General features: G+C 43.9%; 1 protein-coding gene across 2 annotated transcripts in view; it reads left to right on the top strand.

The window, feature by feature from the left end:
- Nucleotides 1-319: 319 nt before the first annotated feature.
- The window catches only part of LOC309690773 (polycystin-1-like protein 2), a 51,201-nt gene continuing 27,856 nt past the window's right edge, over nucleotides 320-23,664 (top strand). Inside the window, exons 1-6 of one of the 2 annotated variants that reach the window (XM_082508108.1) lie at nucleotides 320-675; nucleotides 1,250-1,408; nucleotides 1,493-1,678; nucleotides 17,217-17,327; nucleotides 19,660-19,807; nucleotides 23,386-23,615. In XM_082508108.1, the coding sequence (XP_082364234.1) occupies nucleotides 393-675; nucleotides 1,250-1,408; nucleotides 1,493-1,678; nucleotides 17,217-17,327; nucleotides 19,660-19,807; nucleotides 23,386-23,615 (1,117 nt within the window). In that variant the 5' untranslated portion in view covers nucleotides 320-392. Of the gene's footprint in view, nucleotides 676-1,249; nucleotides 1,409-1,492; nucleotides 1,679-14,623; nucleotides 14,784-17,216; nucleotides 17,328-19,659; nucleotides 19,808-23,385; nucleotides 23,616-23,664 lie in introns of those variants that run through there. The other variant, XM_082508106.1, reaches the window with a different exon arrangement.

Here is a 23,664-nt window from a genome sequence, read left to right as displayed (position 1 = left end):
AAAGAAACTATTTAACTAAAAAAATGAAGTAAAACATCATTTAATTGTTCGTTTTTCTTTAACATAGCGATGACTCGTTGTGTAAACCTTCAGACTTACTAGGCTTGCATTTTTTTTGTAAGTACTGTGTAATCAGTTTCATATTCCCTTTTGTTCCTGTTTATGTAACAAACGCAAATGCATTCGTTGGTTCTGAAGCTAGTATAGTACGTCAACAGTGTTCTACAGTAACTACAAAAGGGTGTGTGAGCGGTGCTTCTGTCAGACACGCTCAGCTGTAGGATGTCACTCGGTTGTGTTTAAAAACATCAGTTCAGACCTGAAACCTCCAAGAAAAGCTAAAAGAGAACTAGTGAGACTAACTTTTGATTTCGGAGGTGAGAGCAGAACGGATGTGCCAGGCAATTTTGCACCTGCTGATCTTGATGACACTCAGCTGTCACTCTTTGGCTGAAAATGAGACAAATGTCACCTGTCCAGAACACCAAAGGGCTTTCGGGGGCTCTTGCTTTGAATTTGTGGGTATCCGGCACTCTTTCTTCAGTGCTCAAGCTTGGTGTGAGGGGAATGGAGGACACCTTGCTTTTATCCCTGACGAGGACACCCAGTACTTCCTCGAGAGACACATGGACACTAAGGAAGACTTTTGGTTTGGTGTGGCACCATCTGCTGAAGGTAAGAAGTCACACTTGTTTTTATTGTTAGTGGATATTTCCCAGCAGACCTCTAACTGATGACTTTAAATCAAACATTAACAACAAAACGTTTGCATGGACGAACTGTGCATCAGTTCCAAAACTAAACGACCAAAGACGCCTTTTTCTTACTGCACTGATAATGCTCTCTTCTCCTGTGGTTAGAAAATCAATCAGAAAATCAATTCTGTATCTCGGATGGTGGAGAATGCTCAGATTAAACACGGCACAATACAAAGAGCTAGGAAATCAGCAGTCTGACAAATTATGGTAAATTTGTTCCCACTGAGATTTTCACAGCATAGAGAGAAATGGCTTCATATAACACACTGATTGAGAATTCTGCACAAAGTAAAAATATAAAGTACACTAAAAAAAAAAAAAAACTTACACCCACCAGGTTAGTAGTTGGAGTCAACTTGGACCACAGTTTATAATAATAAACTTTTTGTAAGCCCCAAATGGTAACAGAAACTGAATGAGCTCTGCTCTAGATGCATTATTGATGCGTGTATGTTCATCAGTGGGCTTTCATGGCTTTTTTGCATCATCAGGTCATCTCTCTTGGCTCGATGGTTCACCTGTCACATATTCAAAGTGGGTGAGCAGTCCAGAGCCTGGAGCAGCTTGTGGCTACGTCCTGAGAAACTCGGGCTTTCACTGGGAGGCCAGAAACAACTGCAGCAAAAACCGGAGTTTTATTTGCCAGTTTGGTAAGTATTCTGACGAAGACTGTGTTGCACACTGAATCACTCCATACGAAGAATTACTTTTACACTGCCTTGTAATCTTTTCAGAGTCTGGGAGAACCATTGTGTGTGAGGGTCGTAACACCACTCTGCAGTGTGGTTCGGGTCAGGTGTTGATGATAGACGGTGGCTTCTACGGTCGTAAGAGTATTCATTACTGTCGATCCAAGTTCCCTCCACCAGCATCCCCACAACATGAGTGCGGCTGGGCGGACGCTGTAGAATCAATTACAGGTAAAACACGGTCAAATGGCGTCTGAGTGCAGCAACTACAGAGATAACTTCATCATTATTTCATTGTTGATCTTGTAATTCTAATTTATGTGCGAGCGGTCTAATCTGCACAGTGATCATAGCGTCATAATGGTCCCTCTCATTAAACCTGCTGAACTCGGGTAGGAAAACAAACACTGGCGCCTTATAAAAGGTTCTGCATGAATGAAAACTGTGGTGAAATTCTATCCACGTAGAAGCCTTATCTCTTACATCACAAAGAACACACTGTCTCACTGGAGCCCCTTCTTTGTAAAGATAATTGCCCATCGGGACATTTACGTAAGAACGCAAACAACAATGGCTTAAAAGCTTAATTGTCAGTAAAGATACATAGATGATTTCCATCTATCAGAGTAAATATTGACTTTTGAATTTAACTGATGACTGAAGCAGGCGGCCGTTTGTCATCGTTTAACGTTGATTCCATTTCATCCTGTTCGGGCACTGGGAGGACTTTTCAGCACGCATTGTGGTTTGGAGCGCATTCACCTTTTTAAACTGCACATCCAATCTATAGCATCTTTAGTGACGTACAAAATCATTAAACACATACAATAAAAAGCACATTTCTACATATGGATTAGTACCAGGCACTGTCCCACCTTTTATCTACTATGCTGCGGATGTGCCTCAGCTAAAATGACTGACTAACTGCAGACCACCATCCAAAGTATCAGTTTGGAATATTCATGGCTTTCACTCAACTGCAAACAAAAGCCATTTATCAGGCTTTACTGGCTATTTATAATTTCTACATCCATAAGTCTGGTAAGCCTTCTGGTATTCCTTGTCAAAATTAGAACAACCAGAAACCAGATATGGTCCAATCAAATCATCTTTTTAAAACAAGCTATCTGTGAAAATTTAGTTCGATTTAATTCAATTTAGTTTTATTCCTATAGTACCAAATCACAATAACAACCACCTCAAACTGTATACAGCGAAAACCTCAACAATCACATGAGCCCCAGTGAGGAAGCACTTGGTAACAGTGGGAAGGAAAAACTGACGCAAGCAGTTTGGAGTGAGAGGAAAGAGGCAGAGATTAATAATAATAACAACTAATGATTTAAATGCAGTGAAGTGTATAAACAGATAGAGAGTGAACAAAGGTGACTGAAGAAGAAACACCCAGTGCATCATGGGAGTCCCTCAGCAGCCTACACCTATTGCAGCATAACTAAGGGAGGATTCAGGGTCACCTGGTCCAGCCCTAACTATATGCTTTAGCAAAAAGGAAAGTTTTAAGCCTAATCTTGAAAGTAGAGATAGTGTCTGTCTCCTGAATCCAAACTGGAAGCTGGTTCCACAGAAGAGGGGCCTGAAAACTGAAGGCTCTGCCTCCCATTCTACTTTTAAATACTCTAGGAACAACAAGTAGGCCTGCAGAGTGAGAGCGAAGTGCTCTAATAGGGTGATATGGTACTACAAGGTCATTAAGATAAGATGGGGCCTGAAAATTCAATTCCTCGTATGTGAAGAGCAGGATTTAAAAACCCTTTAGTCTTTGTCTTGATGCATGCTCAATCATCCAGGTAAGTAAATTCCAAAAGTTGATTCTGTTCATCTGGATGTTCAAGGTTCAAGGTTCAAGGTTCTTTATTTGTCACATGCATAGTTATACAAGTATAACACACAGGGAAATGTAGCCTGACATGCTCCTCGACATGTGCAAAAATTGGGGGGGGGGGGTTGTGTAGAGGAAGAACATTATATATATATATATATATATACTAGGGGTGCAACGATACACAAAATTCACGGTTCGGTTTGGTACTTTGGTGTCACGGTTCGATATTTTTTCGATACAAAAAAAATGTTCATGCCTTTTTAATTTGTCATTTATTAAAATTATAAATATATATTTTAACTCAAAAGTACAGTTTTTAAATTTAATGTTGCTGAAACAAAAATAATTAAAAAAATAAATATATCTGATTGAGGAATCACTCATCTTTGGAAAAGAGAGTTTATTACAGAGAAATGGCTCTTTCCTTTTTTTTTTTTTTTTTTTTTTCTCGTTTTTTTCTTTTTTTTTCTTCTTTTTCTTTTCTTCTTTTTTATTGGTCGAAGAAAAAGAGAGAATTAAAAAGCATGGACCCAACTATCAAGAATGAAACATTCAGCAGCAGTCAATGGATTTTGGTGGAACATATACATGGACCTTCTCAGTCAAGCTGTATGAAAAACACGTTTGACTAACTGAATGCGGGGTGTGCTTTCCATGTCTGCTTCAAAGTCCTGGTATCAAAGCCTTGTGGACCACAGTGAATTCCCAAACTTAAAATACTTAACAGAAAAGTAGCCACTTGGAGAATAGCAACCTTATTGACAGGCTTAGCATCGTAGAACAGCTGGATGAAGGCTATCGAGTTGGCAGAAGAAAGCTTCACATCAATTTTGTTGACAGCAAAATGTAAAGAACCTGGACTAACCTGGAAGGGAAACGTACCTACAAAGGCAATAGCAAAGAGATAACCCAGAAAGACATCAAAGCACACACAAGTCTTGATTTTGAGTGGTGTGTATAGATTTAGAAATGAATCTACCAACAGTTTATGGGATGCAGAATTTAGATGGACAATTTTTTGGTCCACAATGTCAGTGCAGAAGTTTTACATGTTGTTACGGCTGATTTGCTTTGACAGCCGTGATAGACTAGGTTGTCATCCACAAGACAAACTGGCATAGATCAGAGAGGTTTGGGACAAGTGTGTGGAGTGCTAGCAACTCATCTATAACCCATGTTCAAACATCACAGTTGATGAGCATCTGATCGGTTTTAGGGGATACTTCCTTTCTGAACAGTATATGCCAAGCAAACAAGCAGTCTAAATTAGAGATATTACGTATCGGTATCGGTCTGATACTGACGTAAATTACTGGATCGGATATCGGTCGAGAAATAAAAAAAATGTAATCCATCCATTAAATATCAAAAAAGCACCTCACAAAACTTGTGAAACGGCGTAACTCGGCTCATAACCGTAGCACGTAGGAGCAGTGTGCTCACGTGATAGAGCGGCTGTGTGTTTTTGGAGCTTCGCTACCAAACCAGCATTTCATCTCCGAGGAAGTTTTCCCAGAGAGAAGTAAAGCAAGTGTGTAAGTTCATCTCTGAATGTTTGTAAAGCATTCCCGCGTTAAGCTTAACAACCGATATATGGAGCGGCTGCCTCTCTCTCCCTCTCTCCTGCTGCCACTTCAATCATGAAACTGATCAATGATCAGCTGATCGGCTTTTCTGTCGTGACTCCCGTCTCTTGTTTGTTTATCGCTCACTTCAAGCCAGAAAGAGGAAACCAGCGGCTGAACAACAGCAGCACGTTTAAGCTTGATAAGCTGTTGTTAGAATTTATTTAATATCACATTCTACACCAGGATCTTTTTCTTTTTTTTTTTTTTTCTTTTTTTTTTTAAATGACATCAGAAACAGCAGTATGCGACATTACGTGATGGCAGAGCTTCAGTTCATCCTTTGTCATTTTTTTTTTTTTTTTTTTTAATAAATAGGACAGGGGGAATGAATGAGAGAAAGAGGGGGAGAGAAAGAAAGAAAACCAAAGGGGAGAAGAGACGGTGAGAAGGGGGGGAAGAGAGAAAAAAAAAAAAGAACTCCTGGGTCACCTGTATGGAGAAAAAAAAAAAAACAAACAAAAAAAACAAACAGAGGAGACAGCAAACAACAAAGAGCAACATAATAATAGAGAAAACAAAGCACCATCACAATAAACTAGCTAGTCATAGATATCAATATTTACTAAATAATAAACGATATTGTGCAGCACGCAAGATAGACAGCGCACAGTGTGCTTTGAGGCAGCAGCCAAGAAAGCTTTAGTCCGCGTCTGTGAATACCCATGTGTGCATACCTGTGTGGATCAGCATGCTTGCATTCCAAAGGTTTCTCCATGTAACGATCTGCTAGGGAGTGTGGGGGAGCCACAGCCCCGTCCTCCAGGGTATGAGGCAGGTATGGAGGAGATCAAAACTCCAGACATCCAGAGGCCCCCAGAACACAAGAGACCAAGGAAGACCAACAGAGGGGCAGCCGCGCCACTGTTCCAGTAAGAGCTGAGGAGAGTCCCAGATGAGGGCTCGCCCAGCAGCCGCGGAGCAGAAGTCAGGGGGAGTTGCAGTGACGCGCCCGTGAGCTCCGCTGGCCCCCAGCTGTGCCTGAGTGGCACCCCACCTCCAAAGGGGCCCGAGCGAGCCCCAGGTCCCAGGCCCCGACAAGCGGCCGCCAAGGAGTGAGCCGGTGTGTACCCGGACGCCCACCCCCAGACACAAAGAACCACCAACACACCGACACCTGAGGGAGTCCGCCACCGGCAGGGGAAGTGGTGGTGGGTGGAGATAGGCCTCCAAACCTTGGAGGGCCTGAGGTGTCCCCAGAGAGGTGGCGTCTGATACCCAACCTGACATATAGACACAGACATACAGGCACACACAGATACAAACATCCATTCCCACCCTCATGCTCTCATATGCACTCACTCCACACTCAACCAACGTGGAGACAGACATAAAGAGACGCTGTACACACAATCACACTCCCCAAGCGTACTCTACAAACCGGGTCTAGGTACCCTTGCCCCTGGAGGGGGGAATTGCACCCAGACCCAGGTGGTGTTACCCTTTTCCCTGCGGTGGGGAGAGGCAGACCACCCCGACTCCGCAGCAGCAGGGAGGCCCCACACCCCAGACCGCAGTCGGACGGCCAACTCCTCCTACTAGCCCTCCCGCTCCAGCAGGCCGCAGAGAATGGGGGTGGGAGAAGACTCGTCTGAGTGCAGCAACTACAGAGATAACTTCATCATTATTTCATTGTTGATCTTGTAATTCTAATTTATGTGCGAGCGGTCTAATCTGCACAGTGATCATAGCGTCATAATGGTCCCTCTCATTAAACCTGCTGAACTCGGGTAGGAAAACAAACACTGGCGCCTTATAAAAGGTTCTGCATGAATGAAAACTGTGGTGAAATTCTATCCACGTAGAAGCCTTATCTCTTACATCACAAAGAACACACTGTCTCACTGGAGCCCCTTCTTTGTAAAGATAATTGCCCATCGGGACATTTACGTAAGAACGCAAACAACAATGGCTTAAAAGCTTAATTGTCAGTAAAGATACATAGATGATTTCCATCTATCAGAGTAAATATTGACTTTTGAATTTAACTGATGACTGAAGCAGGCGGCCGTTTGTCATCGTTTAACGTTGATTCCATTTCATCCTGTTCGGGCACTGGGAGGACTTTTCAGCACGCATTGTGGTTTGGAGCGCATTCACCTTTTTAAACTGCACATCCAATCTATAGCATCTTTAGTGACGTACAAAATCATTAAACACATACAATAAAAAGCACATTTCTACATATGGATTAGTACCAGGCACTGTCCCACCTTTTATCTACTATGCTGCGGATGTGCCTCAGCTAAAATGACTGACTAACTGCAGACCACCATTCAAAGTATCAGTTTGGAATATTCATGGCTTTCACTCAACTGCAAACAAAAGCCTTTTATCAGGCTTTACTGGCTATTTATAATTTCTACATCCATAAGTCTGGTAAGCCTTCTGGTATTCCTTGTCAAAATTAGAACAACCAGAAACCAGATATGGTCCAATCAAATCATCTTTTTAAAACAAGCTATCTGTGAAAATTTAGTTCGATTTAATTCAATTTAGTTTTATTCCTATAGTACCAAATCACAATAACAACCACCTCAAACTGTATACAGCGAAAACCTCAACAATCACATGAGCCCCAGTGAGGAAGCACTTGGTAACAGTGGGAAGGAAAAACTGACGCAAGCAGTTTGGAGTGAGAGGAAAGAGGCAGGACAAAGACGCACAGTGGAAGAGAGCCAGAGATTAATAATAATAACAACTAATGATTTAAATGCAGTGAAGTGTATAAACAGATAGAGAGTGAACAAAGGTGACTGAAGAAGAAACACCCAGTGCATCATGGGAGTCCCCCAGCAGCCTACACCTATTGCAGCATAACTAAGGGAGGATTCAGGGTCACCTGGTCCAGCCCTAACTATATGCTTTAGCAAAAAGGAAAGTTTTAAGCCTAATCTTGAAAGTAGAGATAGTGTCTGTCTCCTGAATCCAAACTGGAAGCTGGTTCCACAGAAGAGGGGCCTGAAAACTGAAGGCTCTGCCTCCCATTCTACTTTTAAATACTCTAGGAACAACAAGTAGGCCTGCAGAGCGAGAGCGAAGTGCTCTAATAGGGTGATATGGTACTACAAGGTCATTAAGATAAGATGGGGCCTGAAAATTCAATTCCTCGTATGTGAAGAGCAGGATTTAAAAACCCTTTAGTCTTTGTCTTGATGCATGCTCAATCATCCAGGTAAGTAAATTCCAAAAGTTGATTCTGTTCATCTGGATGTTCAAGGTTCAAGGTTCAAGGTTCTTTATTTGTCACATGCATAGTTATACAAGTATAACACACAGGGAAATGTAGCCTGACATGCTCCTCGACATGTGCAAAAATTGGGGGGGGGTGTAGAGGAAGAACATTATATATATATATATATATATATACTAGGGGTGCAACGATACACAACATTCACGGTTCGGTTCGGTACTTTGGTGTCACGGTTCGATATTTTTTCGATACAAAAAAAATGTTCATGCCTTTTTAATTTGTCATTTATTAAAATTATAAATATATATTTTAACTCAAAAGTACAGTTTTTAAATTTAATGTTGCTGAAACAAAAATAATTAAAAAAATAAATATATCTGATTGAGGAATCACTCATCTTTGGAAAAGAGAGTTTATTACAGAGAAATGGCTCTTTCCAAAATAAAAGCTATACTATACGCTTCTTCTGGGCTATATTCTCAGCAGCATATTGTAGCGGGTCAGGGCTGTTCAGGGTTCTGTTTGTACAGTTATGTTTTGTTTATGTTGCCATAGTGACGGGTGACGCCCTCTTGCTGCGACGGTGTGTCCTTCCGGGGTCAGAGGGCGCTCTGTGTGTTGTTGTTGCTGTGCGGTTGCCGCGCTGAGCAGTTAGCTAGCGGCAGTGTTCTTCTGCAGATGTCAATAAACGGCTGTGCTCCCTGGCTAGCTCACGGGAAGCAAGACCAAACAACACCTCCGTCTCCTCGTTGTCTGAGCTCGCCACATTGGTGTCAGAAGTGGGATGATGGTGGCACCCCATGTTCTGACCCGAGTGACTTTTCCCCCGCCTGTCGTGACCGGCCGGTGCGCCAAAAGAAGGCACCTGGATATTTGCAAAGTGAAAGCAAAAAACAAGCGCAAATTCAAACGCGATTTCAATATGTCACATATTGACAGTGGCTCACCGATGCCAATGACATAATTACCCAGCTACATTTCCGAAAGAATGCAAAAGCATTGACATATATTTTTCCTTCCTACAATAGCCCGACGGGCAGGGCAGAGATAGATTTTGGTAGCCCGACTGGAAAAATCGCTAGCCCGATTTTGCAAGCCCTGTGTTACAGGCATGGCCCTTTAAGGATGAAGCCTGATGGGAAATGTATTCGGGATGTGTGTAGCGGGACTGCCTGGTGTGTGTGTGTGTGTGAAGAGAGAGAGCGGAGAAGGGGAAAAAGTAACGGTTAGCTACAGAAGAGACGGAAAGAAAATAAATAAAAGGAATATAATAACTCCCTCGACAGCCAGAGTTGTGTCGGCGATGCTCGCTGTGAGTAAACTGTTTCAGCCCACTGTACGCTGTGTTCGTGCCTTAGAGAAGAAATAAAGTTCGGTGAAGCAGTTTCCTACGCCTCCTTCGATCTTTTTGCTAGCGGAGTTGACCTGTATAGTAAGCTGTTGCCGGCTACGAGGAACCTTCAAGTAACTGCCAGAGGTTTCCTTACTACGGTTCGGGGCCGCGGATCTGGCGCGGTAACACCTGTATCTGATTGAGGAATCACTCATCTTTGGAAAAGAGAGTTTATTACAGAGAAATGGCTCTTTCCAAAATAAAAGCTATACTATACGCTTCTTCTGGGCTATATTCTCAGCAGCATATTGTAGCGGGTCAGGGCTGTTCGGGGTTCTGTTTGTACAGTTATGTTTTGTTTATGTTGCCATAGTGACGGGTGACGCCCTCTCGCTGCGACGGTGTGTCCTTCCGGGGTCAGAGGGCGCCCTGTGTGTTGTTGTTGTGGCTGTGCGGTTGCCGCGCTGAGCAGTTAGCTAGCGGCAGTGTTCTTCTGCAGATGTCAATAAAGGGCTGTGCTCCCTGGCTAGCTCACGGGAAGCAAGACCAAACGACACCTCCGTCTCCTCGTTGTCTGAGCTCGCCACATTAGTGTCAGAAGTGGAATGATGGTGGCACCCCATGTTCTGACCCGAGTGACTTTTCCCCCGCCGGTCGTGACCGGCCGGTGCGCCAAAAGAAGGCACCTGGACATTTGCAGGACTTTGTGTGGGGCAATGGGGTCGTCGGGGACGACTGACCCCTTAGGCGGGGGCTATGTAGCGGGTCAGGGCTGTTCAGGGTTCTGTTTGTACAGTTATGTTTTGTTTATGTTGCCATAGTGACGGGTGACGCCTTCTCGCTGCGACGGTGTGTCCTTCCGGGGTCAGAGGGCGCTCTGTGTGTTGTTGTTGCTGTGCGGTTGCCGCGCTGAGGAGTTAGCTAGCGGCAGTGTTCTTCTGCAGATGTCAATAAACGGCTGTGCTCCCTGGCTAGCTCACGGGAAGCAAGACCAAACAACACCTCCGTCTCCTCGTTGTCTGAGCTCGCCACATTGGTGTCAGAAGTGGGATGATGGTGGCACCCCATGTTCTGACCCGAGTGACTTTTCCCCCGCCTGTCGTGACCGGCCGGTGCGCCAAAAGAAGGCACCTGGATATTTGCAAAGTGAAAGCAAAAAACAAGCGCAAATTCAAACGCGATTTCAATATGTCACATATTGACAGTGGCTCACCGATGCCAATGACATAATTACCCAGCTACATTTCCGAAAGAATGCAAAAGCATTGACATATATTTTTCCTTCCTACAATAGCCCGACGGGCAGGGCAGAGATAGATTTTGGTAGCCCGACTGGAAAAATCGCTAGCCCGATTTTGCAAGCCCTGTGTTACAGGCATGGCCCTTTAAGGATGAAGCCTGATGGGAAATGTATTCGGGATGTGTGTAGCGGGACTGCCTGGTGTGTGTGTGTGAAGAGAGAGAGCGGAGAAGGGGAAAAAGTAACGGTTAGCTACAGAAGAGACGGAAAGAAAATAAATAAAAGGAATATAATAACTCCCTCGACAGCCAGAGTTGTGTCGGCGATGCTCGCTGTGAGTAAACTGTTTCAGCCCACTGTACGCTGTGTTCGTGCCTTAGAGAAGAAATAAAGTTCGGTGAAGCAGTTTCCTACGCCTCCTTCGATCTTTTTGCTAGCGGAGTTGACCTGTATAGTAAGCTGTTGCCGGCTACGAGTCAGTTACGGAACCTTCAAGTAACTGCCAGAGGTTTCCTTACTACGGTTCGGGGCCGCGGATCTGGCGCGGTAACACCTGTATCTGATTGAGGAGTCACTCATCTTTGGAAAAGAGAGTTTATTACAGAGAAATGGCTCTTTCCAAAATAAAAGCTATACTATACGCTTCTTCTGGGCTATATTCTCAGCAGCATATTGTAGCGGGTCAGGGCTGTTCGGGGTTCTGTTTGTACAGTTATGTTTTGTTTATGTTGCCATAGTGACGGGTGACGCCCTCTCGCTGCGACGGTGTGTCCTTCCGGGGTCAGAGGGCGCCCTGTGTGTTGTTGTTGTGGCTGTGCGGTTGCCGCGCTGAGCAGTTAGCTAGCGGCAGTGTTCTTCTGCAGATGTCAATAAAGGGCTGTGCTCCCTGGCTAGCTCACGGGAAGCAAGACCAAACGACACCTCCGTCTCCTCGTTGTCTGAGCTCGCCACATTAGTGTCAGAAGTGGAATGATGGTGGCACCCCATGTTCTGACCCGAGTGACTTTTCCCCCGCCGGTCGTGACCGGCCGGTGCGCCAAAAGAAGGCACCTGGACATTTGCAGGACTTTGTGTGGGGCAATGGGGTCGTCGGGGACGACTGACCCCTTAGGCGGGGGCTATGTAGCGGGTCAGGGCTGTTCAGGGTTCTGTTTGTACAGTTATGTTTTGTTTATGTTGCCATAGTGACGGGTGACGCCTTCTCGCTGCGACGGTGTGTCCTTCCGGGGTCAGAGGGCGCTCTGTGTGTTGTTGTTGCTGTGCGGTTGCCGCGCTGAGGAGTTAGCTAGCGGCAGTGTTCTTCTGCAGATGTCAATAAACGGCTGTGCTCCCTGGCTAGCTCACGGGAAGCAAGACCAAACAACACCTCCGTCTCCTCGTTGTCTGAGCTCGCCACATTGGTGTCAGAAGTGGGATGATGGTGGCACCCCATGTTCTGACCCGAGTGACTTTTCCCCCGCCTGTGACCGGCCGGTGCGCCAAAAGAAGGCACCTGGATATTTGCAAAGTGAAAGCAAAAAACAAGCGCAAATTCAAACGCGATTTCAATATGTCACATATTGACAGTGGCTCACCGATGCCAATGACATAATTACCCAGCTACATTTCCGAAAGAATGCAAAAGCATTGACATATATTTTTCCTTCCTACAATAGCCCGACGGGCAGGGCAGAGATAGATTTTGGTAGCCCGACTGGAAAAATCGCTAGCCCGATTTTGCAAGCCCTGTGTTACAGGCATGGCCCTTTAAGGATGAAGCCTGATGGGAAATGTATTCGGGATGTGTGTAGCGGGACTGCCTGGTGTGTGTGTGTGAAGAGAGAGAGCGGAGAAGGGGAAAAAGTAACGGTTAGCTACAGAAGAGACGGAAAGAAAATAAATAAAAGGAATATAATAACTCCCTCGACAGCCAGAGTTGTGTCGGCGATGCTCGCTGTGAGTAAACTGTTTCAGCCCACTGTACGCTGTGTTTGTGCCTTAGAGAAGAAATAAAGTTCGGTGAAGCAGTTTCCTACGCCTCCTTCGATCTTTTTGCTAGCGGAGTTGACCTGTATAGTAAGCTGTTGCCGGCTACGAGTCAGTTACGGAACCTTCAAGTAACTGCCAGAGGTTTCCTTACTACGGTTCGGGGCCGCGGATCTGGCGCGGTAACACCTGTATCTGATTGAGGAGTCACTCATCTTTGGAAAAGAGAGTTTATTACAGAGAAATGGCTCTTTCCAAAATAAAAGCTATACTATACGCTTCTTCTGGGCTATATTCTCAGCAGCATATTGTAGCGGGTCAGGGCTGTTCGGGGTTCTGTTTGTACAGTTATGTTTTGTTTATGTTGCCATAGTGACGGGTGACGCCCTCTCGCTGCGACGGTGTGTCCTTCCGGGGTCAGAGGGCGCCCTGTGTGTTGTTGTTGTGGCTGTGCGGTTGCCGCGCTGAGCAGTTAGCTAGCGGCAGTGTTCTTCTGCAGATGTCAATAAAGGGCTGTGCTCCCTGGCTAGCTCACGGGAAGCAAGACCAAACGACACCTCCGTCTCCTCGTTGTCTGAGCTCGCCACATTAGTGTCAGAAGTGGAATGATGGTGGCACCCCATGTTCTGACCCGAGTGACTTTTCCCCCGCCGGTTGTGACCGGCCGGTGCGCCAAAAGAAGGCACCTGGACATTTGCAGGACTTTGTGTGGGGCAATGGGGTCGTCGGGGACGACTGACCCCTTAGGCGGGGGCTATGTAGCGGGTCAGGGCTGTTCAGGGTTCTGTTTGTACAGTTATGTTTTGTTTATGTTGCCATAGTGACGGGTGACGCCTTCTCGCTGCGACGGTGTGTCCTTCCGGGGTCAGAGGGCGCTCTGTGTGTTGTTGTTGCTGTGCGGTTGCCGCGCTGAGGAGTTAGCTAGCGGCAGTGTTCTTCTGCAGATGTCAATAAACGGCTGTGCTCCCTGGCTAGCTCACGGGAAGCAAGACCAAACAACACCTCCGTCTCCTCGTTGTCTGAGCTCGCCACATTGGTGTCAGAAGTGGGATGATGGTGGCACCCCATGTTCTGACCCGAGTGACTTTTCCCCCGCCTGTCGTGACCGGCCGGTGCGCCAAAAGAAGGCACCTGGATATTTGCAAAGTGAAAGCAAAAAACAAGCGCAAATTCAAACGCGATTTCAATATGTCACATATTGACAGTGGCTCACCGATGCCAATGACATAATTACCCAGCTACATTTCCGAAAGAATGCAAAAGCATTGACATATATTTTTCCTTCCTACAATAGCCCGACGGGCAGGGCAGAGATAGATTTTGGTAGCCCGACTGGAAAAATCGCTAGCCCGATTTTGCAAGCCCTGTGTTACAGGCATGGCCCTTTAAGGATGAAGCCTGATGGGAAATGTATTCGGGATGTGTGTAGCGGGACTGCCTGGTGTGTGTGTGTGAAGAGAGAGAGCGGAGAAGGGGAAAAAGTAACGGTTAGCTACAGAAGAGACGGAAAGAAAATAAATAAAAGGAATATAATAACTCCCTCGACAGCCAGAGTTGTGTCGGCGATGCTCGCTGTGAGTAAACTGTTTCAGCCCACTGTACGCTGTGTTCGTGCCTTAGAGAAGAAATAAAGTTCGGTGAAGCAGTTTCCTACGCCTCCTTCGATCTTTTTGCTAGCGGAGTTGACCTGTATAGTAAGCTGTTGCCGGCTACGAGTCAGTTACGGAACCTTCAAGTAACTGCCAGAGGTTTCCTTACTACGGTTCGGGGCCGCGGATCTGGCGCGGTAACACCTGTATCTGATTGAGGAGTCACTCATCTTTGGAAAAGAGAGTTTATTACAGAGAAATGGCTCTTTCCAAAATAAAAGCTATACTATACGCTTCTTCTGGGCTATATTCTCAGCAGCATATTGTAGCGGGTCAGGGCTGTTCGGGGTTCTGTTTGTACAGTTATGTTTTGTTTATGTTGCCATAGTGACGGGTGACGCCCTCTTGCTGCGACGGTGTGTCCTTCCGGGGTCAGAGGGCGCTCTGTGTGTTGTTGTTGCTGTGCGGTTGCCGCGCTGAGCAGTTAGCTAGCGGCAGTGTTCTTCTGCAGATGTCAATAAACGGCTGTGCTCCCTGGCTAGCTCACGGTAAGCAAGACCAAACGACACCTCCCTCTCCTCCTTGTCTGAGCTCGCCACAATATTAAACATATCAGGTCCCCATAAGGAGAATCCTGTGCTAACGGCTGTCTAAATGACTCGGGTAAAGTTTGTAACATGCATGCTTGTTGTTTTTGTCTGCTTCCACTTGTCTTTGCACTAGGATGATGTCGGTGTAAATGTGCAGTCATATTCGTTGTGTTCCCACTAGTGCTCCGTTATCGAGCTACCCCTGCGTGGGGCTAGACGGCTAACACGTTAACGAGCTAACTGCTCGCTAACACACTAGTTCCCACCCATGTAATTGAGCATTGCGTGGCACATCCAACATACTGTTTTACTTTAGTCCATGACGCGCTTACCTTCAGGGTCATACGTCACATGAAAACCAAAATAATTCCAAACGCCACATCTGAATGAGGGTGGGGAAGGTTCAATTTGCCATGTTGCAAGGAGAGCTTAACTTCTGTCTCGCTAGCTTGCCCTGCGCTCGTCCTTCTGATGATGCTGTCTGTGTTGAGCGCTCAGTGGATCTGCGCTCGACAGTGCAGCCTAGGCTGAGTAGTCGAACGCAGATTTACTGAGCGCTCAACACAGACAGCATCGTCAGAAGGAAAGTTGATAAAATAAATTACAAATTTTGTATTGTTCGATACATATGCCTACCGAACCGAAAGCACTGTATCGAACGGTTCAATATCGATACGAGTATCGTTGCACCCCTAATATATACATACATATAGTATATACACTGGGTGAATGTGCAGTAGTAGCAGCAAGCAGGTGAATTCTGTACATTAATATGAATAGACATCTGACTATTTTACAGGATAGACAATATAAACATATTTAAAGTTAAAGGAATTGAAATGTACATTGTGCCTTGGTTTAGAGTGTCTGGAAGAGAGTCCTGTCTCAGTCAATTATAGATGATGTGAGCGGGCGGGTGTGTGTGTTTAGGGCACGGATGGCTTGGGGATAGAAGCTCCTCTTGAGTCTCTCTGTCCTTGCCCGGAAGATGCGGAACCTTGTAGCGTTTTGAGTGACGAGAAACTTCTCATCACTCATCCAAGTGACTTCTTCAGTCTCAGCTGACTGCAGGTTTCCAACCCTATAAACAGTACATTTACACAGTGACTGAAACCAGCACCACTGAATGAACCTTCAAGGATCTGGTGTGTAACGTAGTGTACGCTGTTAAGTGCCAGGAGGATTGCCAGGATTTATACATCTGGGAAACCAAACAACCTCTGGTGAAGCGGTTGGCACAACACAGAAGAGCTACCTCGTCAGGCCAGGACTCTGCAGCCTATTTACACCTACGCCAGTGGACACTCTTTCAATAATGAGGATGTGCACATCCTGGACAGGGAGGAACGCTGGTTTGAGCGCAGAGTCAAGGAGGCCAGTTACGTGAAAAGGGAAAGACGATCTCTGAATCGAGGAGGGGGCCTAAGGGTACATCTGTCACCATCTTACAATGCTGTGACTGCAGCCGTTCCCCAACTCTCTGTGAATGGGACTCATGGCCATGGATCAATGATCTTTGATCAGTAGTTGCTGATCAATGGTCATGACAATTTGCATATTAATGATCATGAAACTGACCTCACAGCCCATTGTTCATTCAGTGGTGCTGGTTTCAGTTATTGTACAAATGTACTGTTTATAATGTTGGAAAGTTGCAGTCAGCTGAGACTGAAGAAGTCACCTGGGCGAGTGACGTTTCTCCCGCTGAAAACGCTACGTCCAGATATACAGAATCAACGTTTTAGGCCATCGATCTTTGGTAAAGCCAAATAGTAGATGTGTACACGGCAAAAAATATACTGGCTATATTCTTGTTTCTTGTTGTTAAATTGGCATAACTAACATTTGCAGTAAATACACACACATTTGGCAGTTTTCGATGATTTTAAATTGGCCCTCAGCATGAATGTGAGCATGTCTCTCTGTGTTAGTCCTGATACAGACTGTCAGGGTACCCTGTCTTTTGCCCTGAGACAGCACCCCTTTAACCTTGAATTGGACAATGGATGGATGGATAATTATGATTAAAAAATGTTACATGAACACAGCATAAACACATCAGTGCTGCTGTTTCTCTTGCAGCCCAGTCATTGCATTAAAATGTTGATATTGTTCATTTCTACAAACCATAAGTATAATCTCAAGTTTATCACAACTCTTTTCATATTTTTTAGCGTCTCAAGATTATGAAGCCCCTCTCTGTGCGTGAGGTTGAAGGGATTTATTTGCCTTTGATTTTGGTAGCTAAGAAGCATATTGTCGTCAAAGCATGAACTAAGATATGAACAGATGCAAAACTTTTCACACTGCTGAAACCACTGGAGCGTACATGTGTGTGCGTGTGACAGTGTGTGCTAGCAGCAGCTAATCATATTCTTCTGTGATTCCCAGCTCGTTGCCACGGCCGACAGGTCTGCCAGATTGCTGAAGTTGCGAACTCCTTTGCTGACCCTTGTCCTCAGCTGAAGAGCTACCTGTCTGTGGACTATCACTGCAAAGACGGTAGGTCACGGTTCTGTGCTCAGGTTAATTTCATTTTTTTTCCCTCTAAAGTGGAATCACACTTCCTAAATCCATGAAGGGCAGCGTGTGTCTGTTCTTTTCTATCCCATCTGTTTAATTTTCCCACTTAGAGTACTACATAGAGTCGTTAGGAGCCAGTAAAGTGTTAGAATAAGATTAACTATGGCTGATGATGCTTGATGCAGGCGTTAGAACCCCAATTAAAAAATGCTGCCAATCTAGCTCTCAAAACATTGCCAATAAATTTCTCTCACACTCTGTGGCTTATTTCACTTCTGGTGAGTGTGAAGATAAAAATATGGCTTACAAAGATTTGAAGTTCTCCCACTTGTTTAACCACGGAGAATTATTAAAACAGCGTTATTTACCTCAAATAGCACAAAGACAGTTGTAAAAATGTTTCAGAAATAAAACACTTTACTTCATAGTAGGAAGATTAACATAACTTTATCATTTCATGGAGGTCTGAGTTTGTCTCCATCGGTAGCGACGTCTCGCCTGGCAGATCCCGATGTACTAATGACAACTGAAGAAGTGAAAGAAAAAAAGGGGGGCGGGTGGGGCACGAAAATGAGAACGAACATCTTGTAGAACTGGGGGGTCATATATAGATAAGACCCAGAAGGGGTGTGTTTGGAGCCTTGGTCCCGCTCCTGAAATTCAGATAAATTATCTCCAATTGTTTCCAAATTTTTGATGAGCAATTTAAAGTTTTACTCAGAAACAGGAGCACAATCTCTTCTCATCACTCTCATACTTTACTGGAGTTCTTGGACAGAACAGATGGATTGTTAATGTTAATAGCAACGTAAAAAGGAAAAGGACTAGCTGTACTGAGGGTTTTTTTTATTTATTTGGCAGCAGCAGCTGTTCAGGTAAATGTCAAACAAACAATCCAAGCTTCACACTGAAATTCATTTTATATGTTTCACTGACAAGTTATATTATAGGTCAAACTATCAGACACGGTCTGCTTCTACAGTGACCCTTATCTCAACATCGGTAGATTCAAAACGGAAAGATTCCTCAGAGACGTCGGGCCATTTTGACACGATAGCATCGCGCAGCTGCTGCAGCTGCACATCTGTGATGTGAACATGTTGTTCACCACATCTAAAAGGTGCTCCAGTGGATTGAGATCTGGTGACTGTGGAGGTCCTGGGAGTGCAGTGAACTCGTTGTCATCCTCAGGACACAAGCTTGAGCTGATCTGACCTTTGTGGCATAGTGTGTTAACCTGCTGGAAGCCACCAGCAGTAGATGATACACTGTGGTTACAACAGGATGGTCACCAGTGATTCTCCGGTAGGCCTTGGCATTTAAAGGATGCTCAGCTGGTACCAAGGGGCCCAAAGTATGATAAGAAAATATCCCCCACAGCATTACCTGAACTGCTGAATCCATCATTTCAGGTTGTTTGCACCAAATTCTGATCCTAACATCTGAATGTCACAGCAGAAATTGAGACCTATCAAACCAGACAGTGTTTTTCCAACGATGAGCCTGTGCAAACTCTAGGCTCAGTCACGTTACCTGTACCTGACAGGAATGGCTTATACCAGGGGTGTCACAGATAAGGCTGGAGGGCCAGAATTGGCCAGGCAAAGATGACAATCTGTCCTGCTGGAAGGCTTTAGGAAATGTGACAGAGTACATAGATTTTGAACTCTTGGCTGTGTTGTCATAACGTTTCCTACTGATAAAGATGCAACTCCCATTGGCAAATACAACACCGAAGTGTTTAAGCAATAGAGAAACGATTAAATGACAAAAAGGTTCCAGTTTTCCCACTATCTACTTTAGAAAGTTGAAACTAAACCAGCCTACTGGCATCTTTGAAATAAAGTCAAACTGGGAGATTTGTGCCCCAGCAAGATCTGGAGAAGCTCACTCAGGTCTTTAATTCGTGTAGAGTTTAGTACTGGAGTGCTGTTTTTGGAAACACTACAGTTAGCTCAAAATGCGACTGAACTCCAATTCTCAGCTCCCTGCATTTTTAATTTAAAGTAATTTCGGTTGTTTATACATCATTAAATGGCATGGACCCCAGAAATATATATATGATCAGTCCCAACAAAAAAAAGTACAAACCAATCTATAGTTGACAACAAAGGCTGCATTTCCAGTTTATTTCTTTGGGCTGTCTTCTTATTTTTTTGCTCAGATCACATTAAAATCAGATCATGCTCCTGCATTAAATAACCTCTATGGTATCTGTGCTTCTATCTGTTGAGATCTTGTGCTTGTCTATTTTTTGCTTGCTGGGCTACAAGCGCTTTGTAACATTTCTGGTCATCCTCCCACACCACAGGGCTCGCACTGTCAGTTACTCCCACCGCTGTGGTTCTTGGTGACGTCAGAATCCACGTGAAGTGGCTTTTACATTCACCCCTGACAAACTTTAGCTGCAGAGTGAACACAGGAGATGGCCATGTAATTAATTTGAACAATCCAAAAGGGTGAGTATCAACATTAATAATCTTTAGGTTTTTTCAGCCATGAGTTTAAAGAACATTTTCTGCATTATTTTCCACATGAGGTTAGTTATTTTTGTGTAGGTGTCAAAGTTTTGTTTTTGCCTTCTATCCTGCTTTCTTGTTACTAAGTTTTGCACATCCTTGATTCCTTTCCTTGGCATCCTCTCAGTGCACTTAGTCCATCGTACCTGAGACACGAGCAGAGGAGATGAGGATGAAAAAGGAGGAGCAAGGAGTCAGTGCAACTGGCACTTAACATACTGAGACAGTTGCTCCAGGCTGCTATTTAAAAGCAATGGCAATACATTTATGCGGCACAGCTGCTTCCTCTGCAAAGCAGTTATTTCTTCTTCGATATGGAAAAAAACCCCTCATTTTTTGTGTAGACTCCCAGTTTGAGGATAGTTTGTATGTTACAGAGGTGTAGCACTCCTCATTCACGCATCACGGCAGGAAAAAACAAGTTTTGCAATATACAACTGTAGCTCCTCGGACAAGCCTCCTCTTCTGCTCAACAATGTGAGAGAGCCTTCAATAAAATAATCAGACTGATTTCCAAGTCACAGGCGGAAGGATAGGCTGAAATAGGCTCCACCCTGATTTGGACAAAAGGAGGAAAATGAATGGAGGGATGACAGATGAGACAAAGATGCACAAAGTAGAGAAATTAAAAATTTCCCCATCATTCCTAACACTGTGTCAAAATCACCTGCCAATTGTCTTCAGTCCATCTGGCGGGGGAATTCACCAGATGGACTGATTAATCCAATCAATCTACTCTGTTTCCAGTTTCCAGCTCGCCAACACCCAGCTCACCTCCTGTGATTCCCAAATGCATCCCATTGGCTTTTTGTGCTTTTAGATACTACATTTGTGTGGGTGGGTGTGTGGGGCTGTCATATAGAAATGAACATCTGTTAGATTCAAGCTCATTCGTAATCAGTTAATCAGTGGTGATTAAATCTGTATTTCCTGTTTTTGGAGGGCACAGTTTCAGTTTTGAATCCTGGTGTCTGTGGCGACAGTCACTGCTGTACTGGTAGTAATGCCTTTTACGTCAGCCGGCAGTAATTTGTTTACCAGAGCTGACAAGGCGCACAGCAACAGAAACATTACAGCATCTAGAAGTAGGATGCAGCCTAGGAACCATGCCAGAGAAGGTTTTGACGCTTCAGCTATAAAAGGCTCAGCACTTAGAAGAAGCAATGCAGTCTACAAAATAAATAAAAAATCAGTCAACAGTTGAGCGTGTCATGAGCCTGCGTCAGCATTGTTTGTGTAATCGGTCTCACTGCTCTGACATGTGACAACATGAGCTTGGTGAAAGTTTAACAAAGTTCACTATGAAAGTGTGAACCACAACAATCCATTATATCTTTAGCTGGATCTGCTACATCTGTTCACCACACAATCATCACCTGTATCATAGTGAATGTGCAACTTATTTCATCCTTATGTTGAATTTAACCATGAAATGTAATGATACAAACAGGCACACCGCACTTCAGTTGGACCATGCTGCTATCAAAGTCATTTGTACAAAAGCTGGAGGAAAGTTGTGTAGGCCTACCATCTCCATCAGCGTTATAAGTTACCTGAATCTGTAAACCTTAAGAACAGGTCACATATTGATAATCTGCAAGATGTCTTATTTTGCAAGGAAAGGGATGTTTTAAAAATTTAATGTTTTTATTTATAAATGTTTTTTGAATGCCTAATGGAAATTAATAAGCGAGCCACTAGATTGCATACCTGTTTTTAACTGCAGCCACTTTCAGTAAAGGTACTGGGAATAAATGCAGGAATGATCAGCAGATGTAAGTTCAGTTATTTTTGAAGAACTGCATTATTCACCCAATTTCTCCCATTTAAATCGCCAAAAAAAACCCTAAAAATTTTATTAGACGTTCTGTGTGTAATGTCCAGAAAACCATTATGATATACTCACAGGCATTAGGTGAACTTTAATTTAATTTATTTAGGACAGTGCATGTTAATGAACATAAATGTAAAATAAATTACATGAATGTAAACATGCCAGATTATAGCCAAGGGCTAATTTCCATCTGTTGTCCATAAAACATTAAAAGTACTCACACATACACACCGTTCTATTCCCAAATAAAACATTAAAACTATACAACTTATACATGATCACACACTTGATTTGTCCATAACCAGTTTTTAACCTGTGCCTTAAACAAGTTGAATGTCGAGCATTCTCTAAAGGATTGAGGACTTCTATGTTATATCCTTGCGCTTCTTTGCAGGAAAGCACTTGATTAACGATCACAAGATTGAACGTCTCTGTCAATTTACCCCAAGGAGACTGCGCAAAAATAATAAAAACATTCTACTGTAAGACTCCACAGGTCTCAGGCCACATGCTAACGTTCATAACATTAAAATTCATGACAGAATAATTCGAAGAAGCATGGCTGGCTTTGAAGGGTTGCCAGGAGAAATCATCTTCTCTCTAAAAGAACATGGCAGCACGGAGTATGTTTGTACAAACTGCAAAATTTCAGAAACAATGTTCTTTGACCAGATGAGACCAAATTGGAGATGTTTGGCTACAATGCACAGCCACCCATTTGGTAGAGCCCAAACATATATCAGCATATCAGGACCTCACACCTCCTACCAGCTGTCAAGCAAAGTGTTGGAAGGCTGATGATTTGGGCTTGTTTTGCACCCATGGGATCTGGGCACTTTGTACTCAGCGAGTAGCTGGTGAGTCGCTCCAGTCTGCAGGTAACTGTGGCGATCTGCAAGCAATCCATGGCAACCTCGAGAAGATTTTTAGTGCATCACCCTTTTTCTGACAGATTTTGACTACCAGCAAACTCACCCTGGAGTCAGGAATAGAGATCTTCCTGGAGTGACCCCTGGTTCAGTGTTGTTGTTCAGTTGTGAACAAGCACATGCAACATCTTTTGAATTTGCACTTACAACTAAAGTACCAAAGTCTTTCAGTGATATCAGACAACATTTTGTTAAAGACTTAAGAGTCAGGGAAGATTTCATTTTTCAAAATCAAATCAAATCAAATCAAATCACGTTTATTGTCACATCACATGTGCAGGCACACTGGCACAGCACATGCGAGTGAAATTCTTGTGTGCGAGCCCCACAAGCAACAGAGATGTGCAAACACAACAACACAAACGAGCAAAATACAAGAATGGCCAACCTGAAACTAATAAATATATGTACAATATATAATAGTGTATGCATTTCTGGATGTGTATACTAAATATTTTCCTACGTGTGTGTGTGTGTGTGTGTGTGTGTGTGTGTGTGTGTGTGTGTGTGTGTGTGTGTGTGTGTGTGTGTGTGTGTATATACACATTTTTACAAATTAAATAGTAAAAAAAAAAAAATAATAATAATAATAATAATTTTTATGACACATTACACCATTACACTGGGATTAAAAACCATTTGATGCTAATGGCTGTTTGTTTAATTTGATTTTGATGCACTTAATGGTTGTGTGGCATATCTGAAATAGTGTTACTCAAACGAACACGCTGATTCCTGTTTTTGAATTTGCTCAGGTTGGAGAGCAGTGTGGTGCACAAATACACTCATCCAAGTACCTTTATTGTGGCAGCTGAATGCACTTGCAGTGAAATGCACATTACTGCTCAGAAAATAATTACGATTCAAGAGCCTGTTGCAGAGATCGGTGTTATCAAGTGCTATGCTGGAAACCTGTCTTTTTATGAAACCAACTGCAAAGCCCTGTGTGGAGAAGCCTTTCATATTCAAATGGAAGTAAAAGCAGGTAGGTACCAAAGTGAACCTAATATCAAATAATTAAGTTGAAATTTTGA

The sequence above is a fragment of the Aulonocara stuartgranti genome (genome assembly GCF_965226115.1).
Source record: "Aulonocara stuartgranti genome assembly, chromosome: 16".
Classification (NCBI taxonomy): domain Eukaryota; kingdom Metazoa; phylum Chordata; class Actinopteri; order Cichliformes; family Cichlidae; genus Aulonocara; species Aulonocara stuartgranti.
This window is presented reverse-complemented; position numbering and strand designations above follow the sequence as displayed.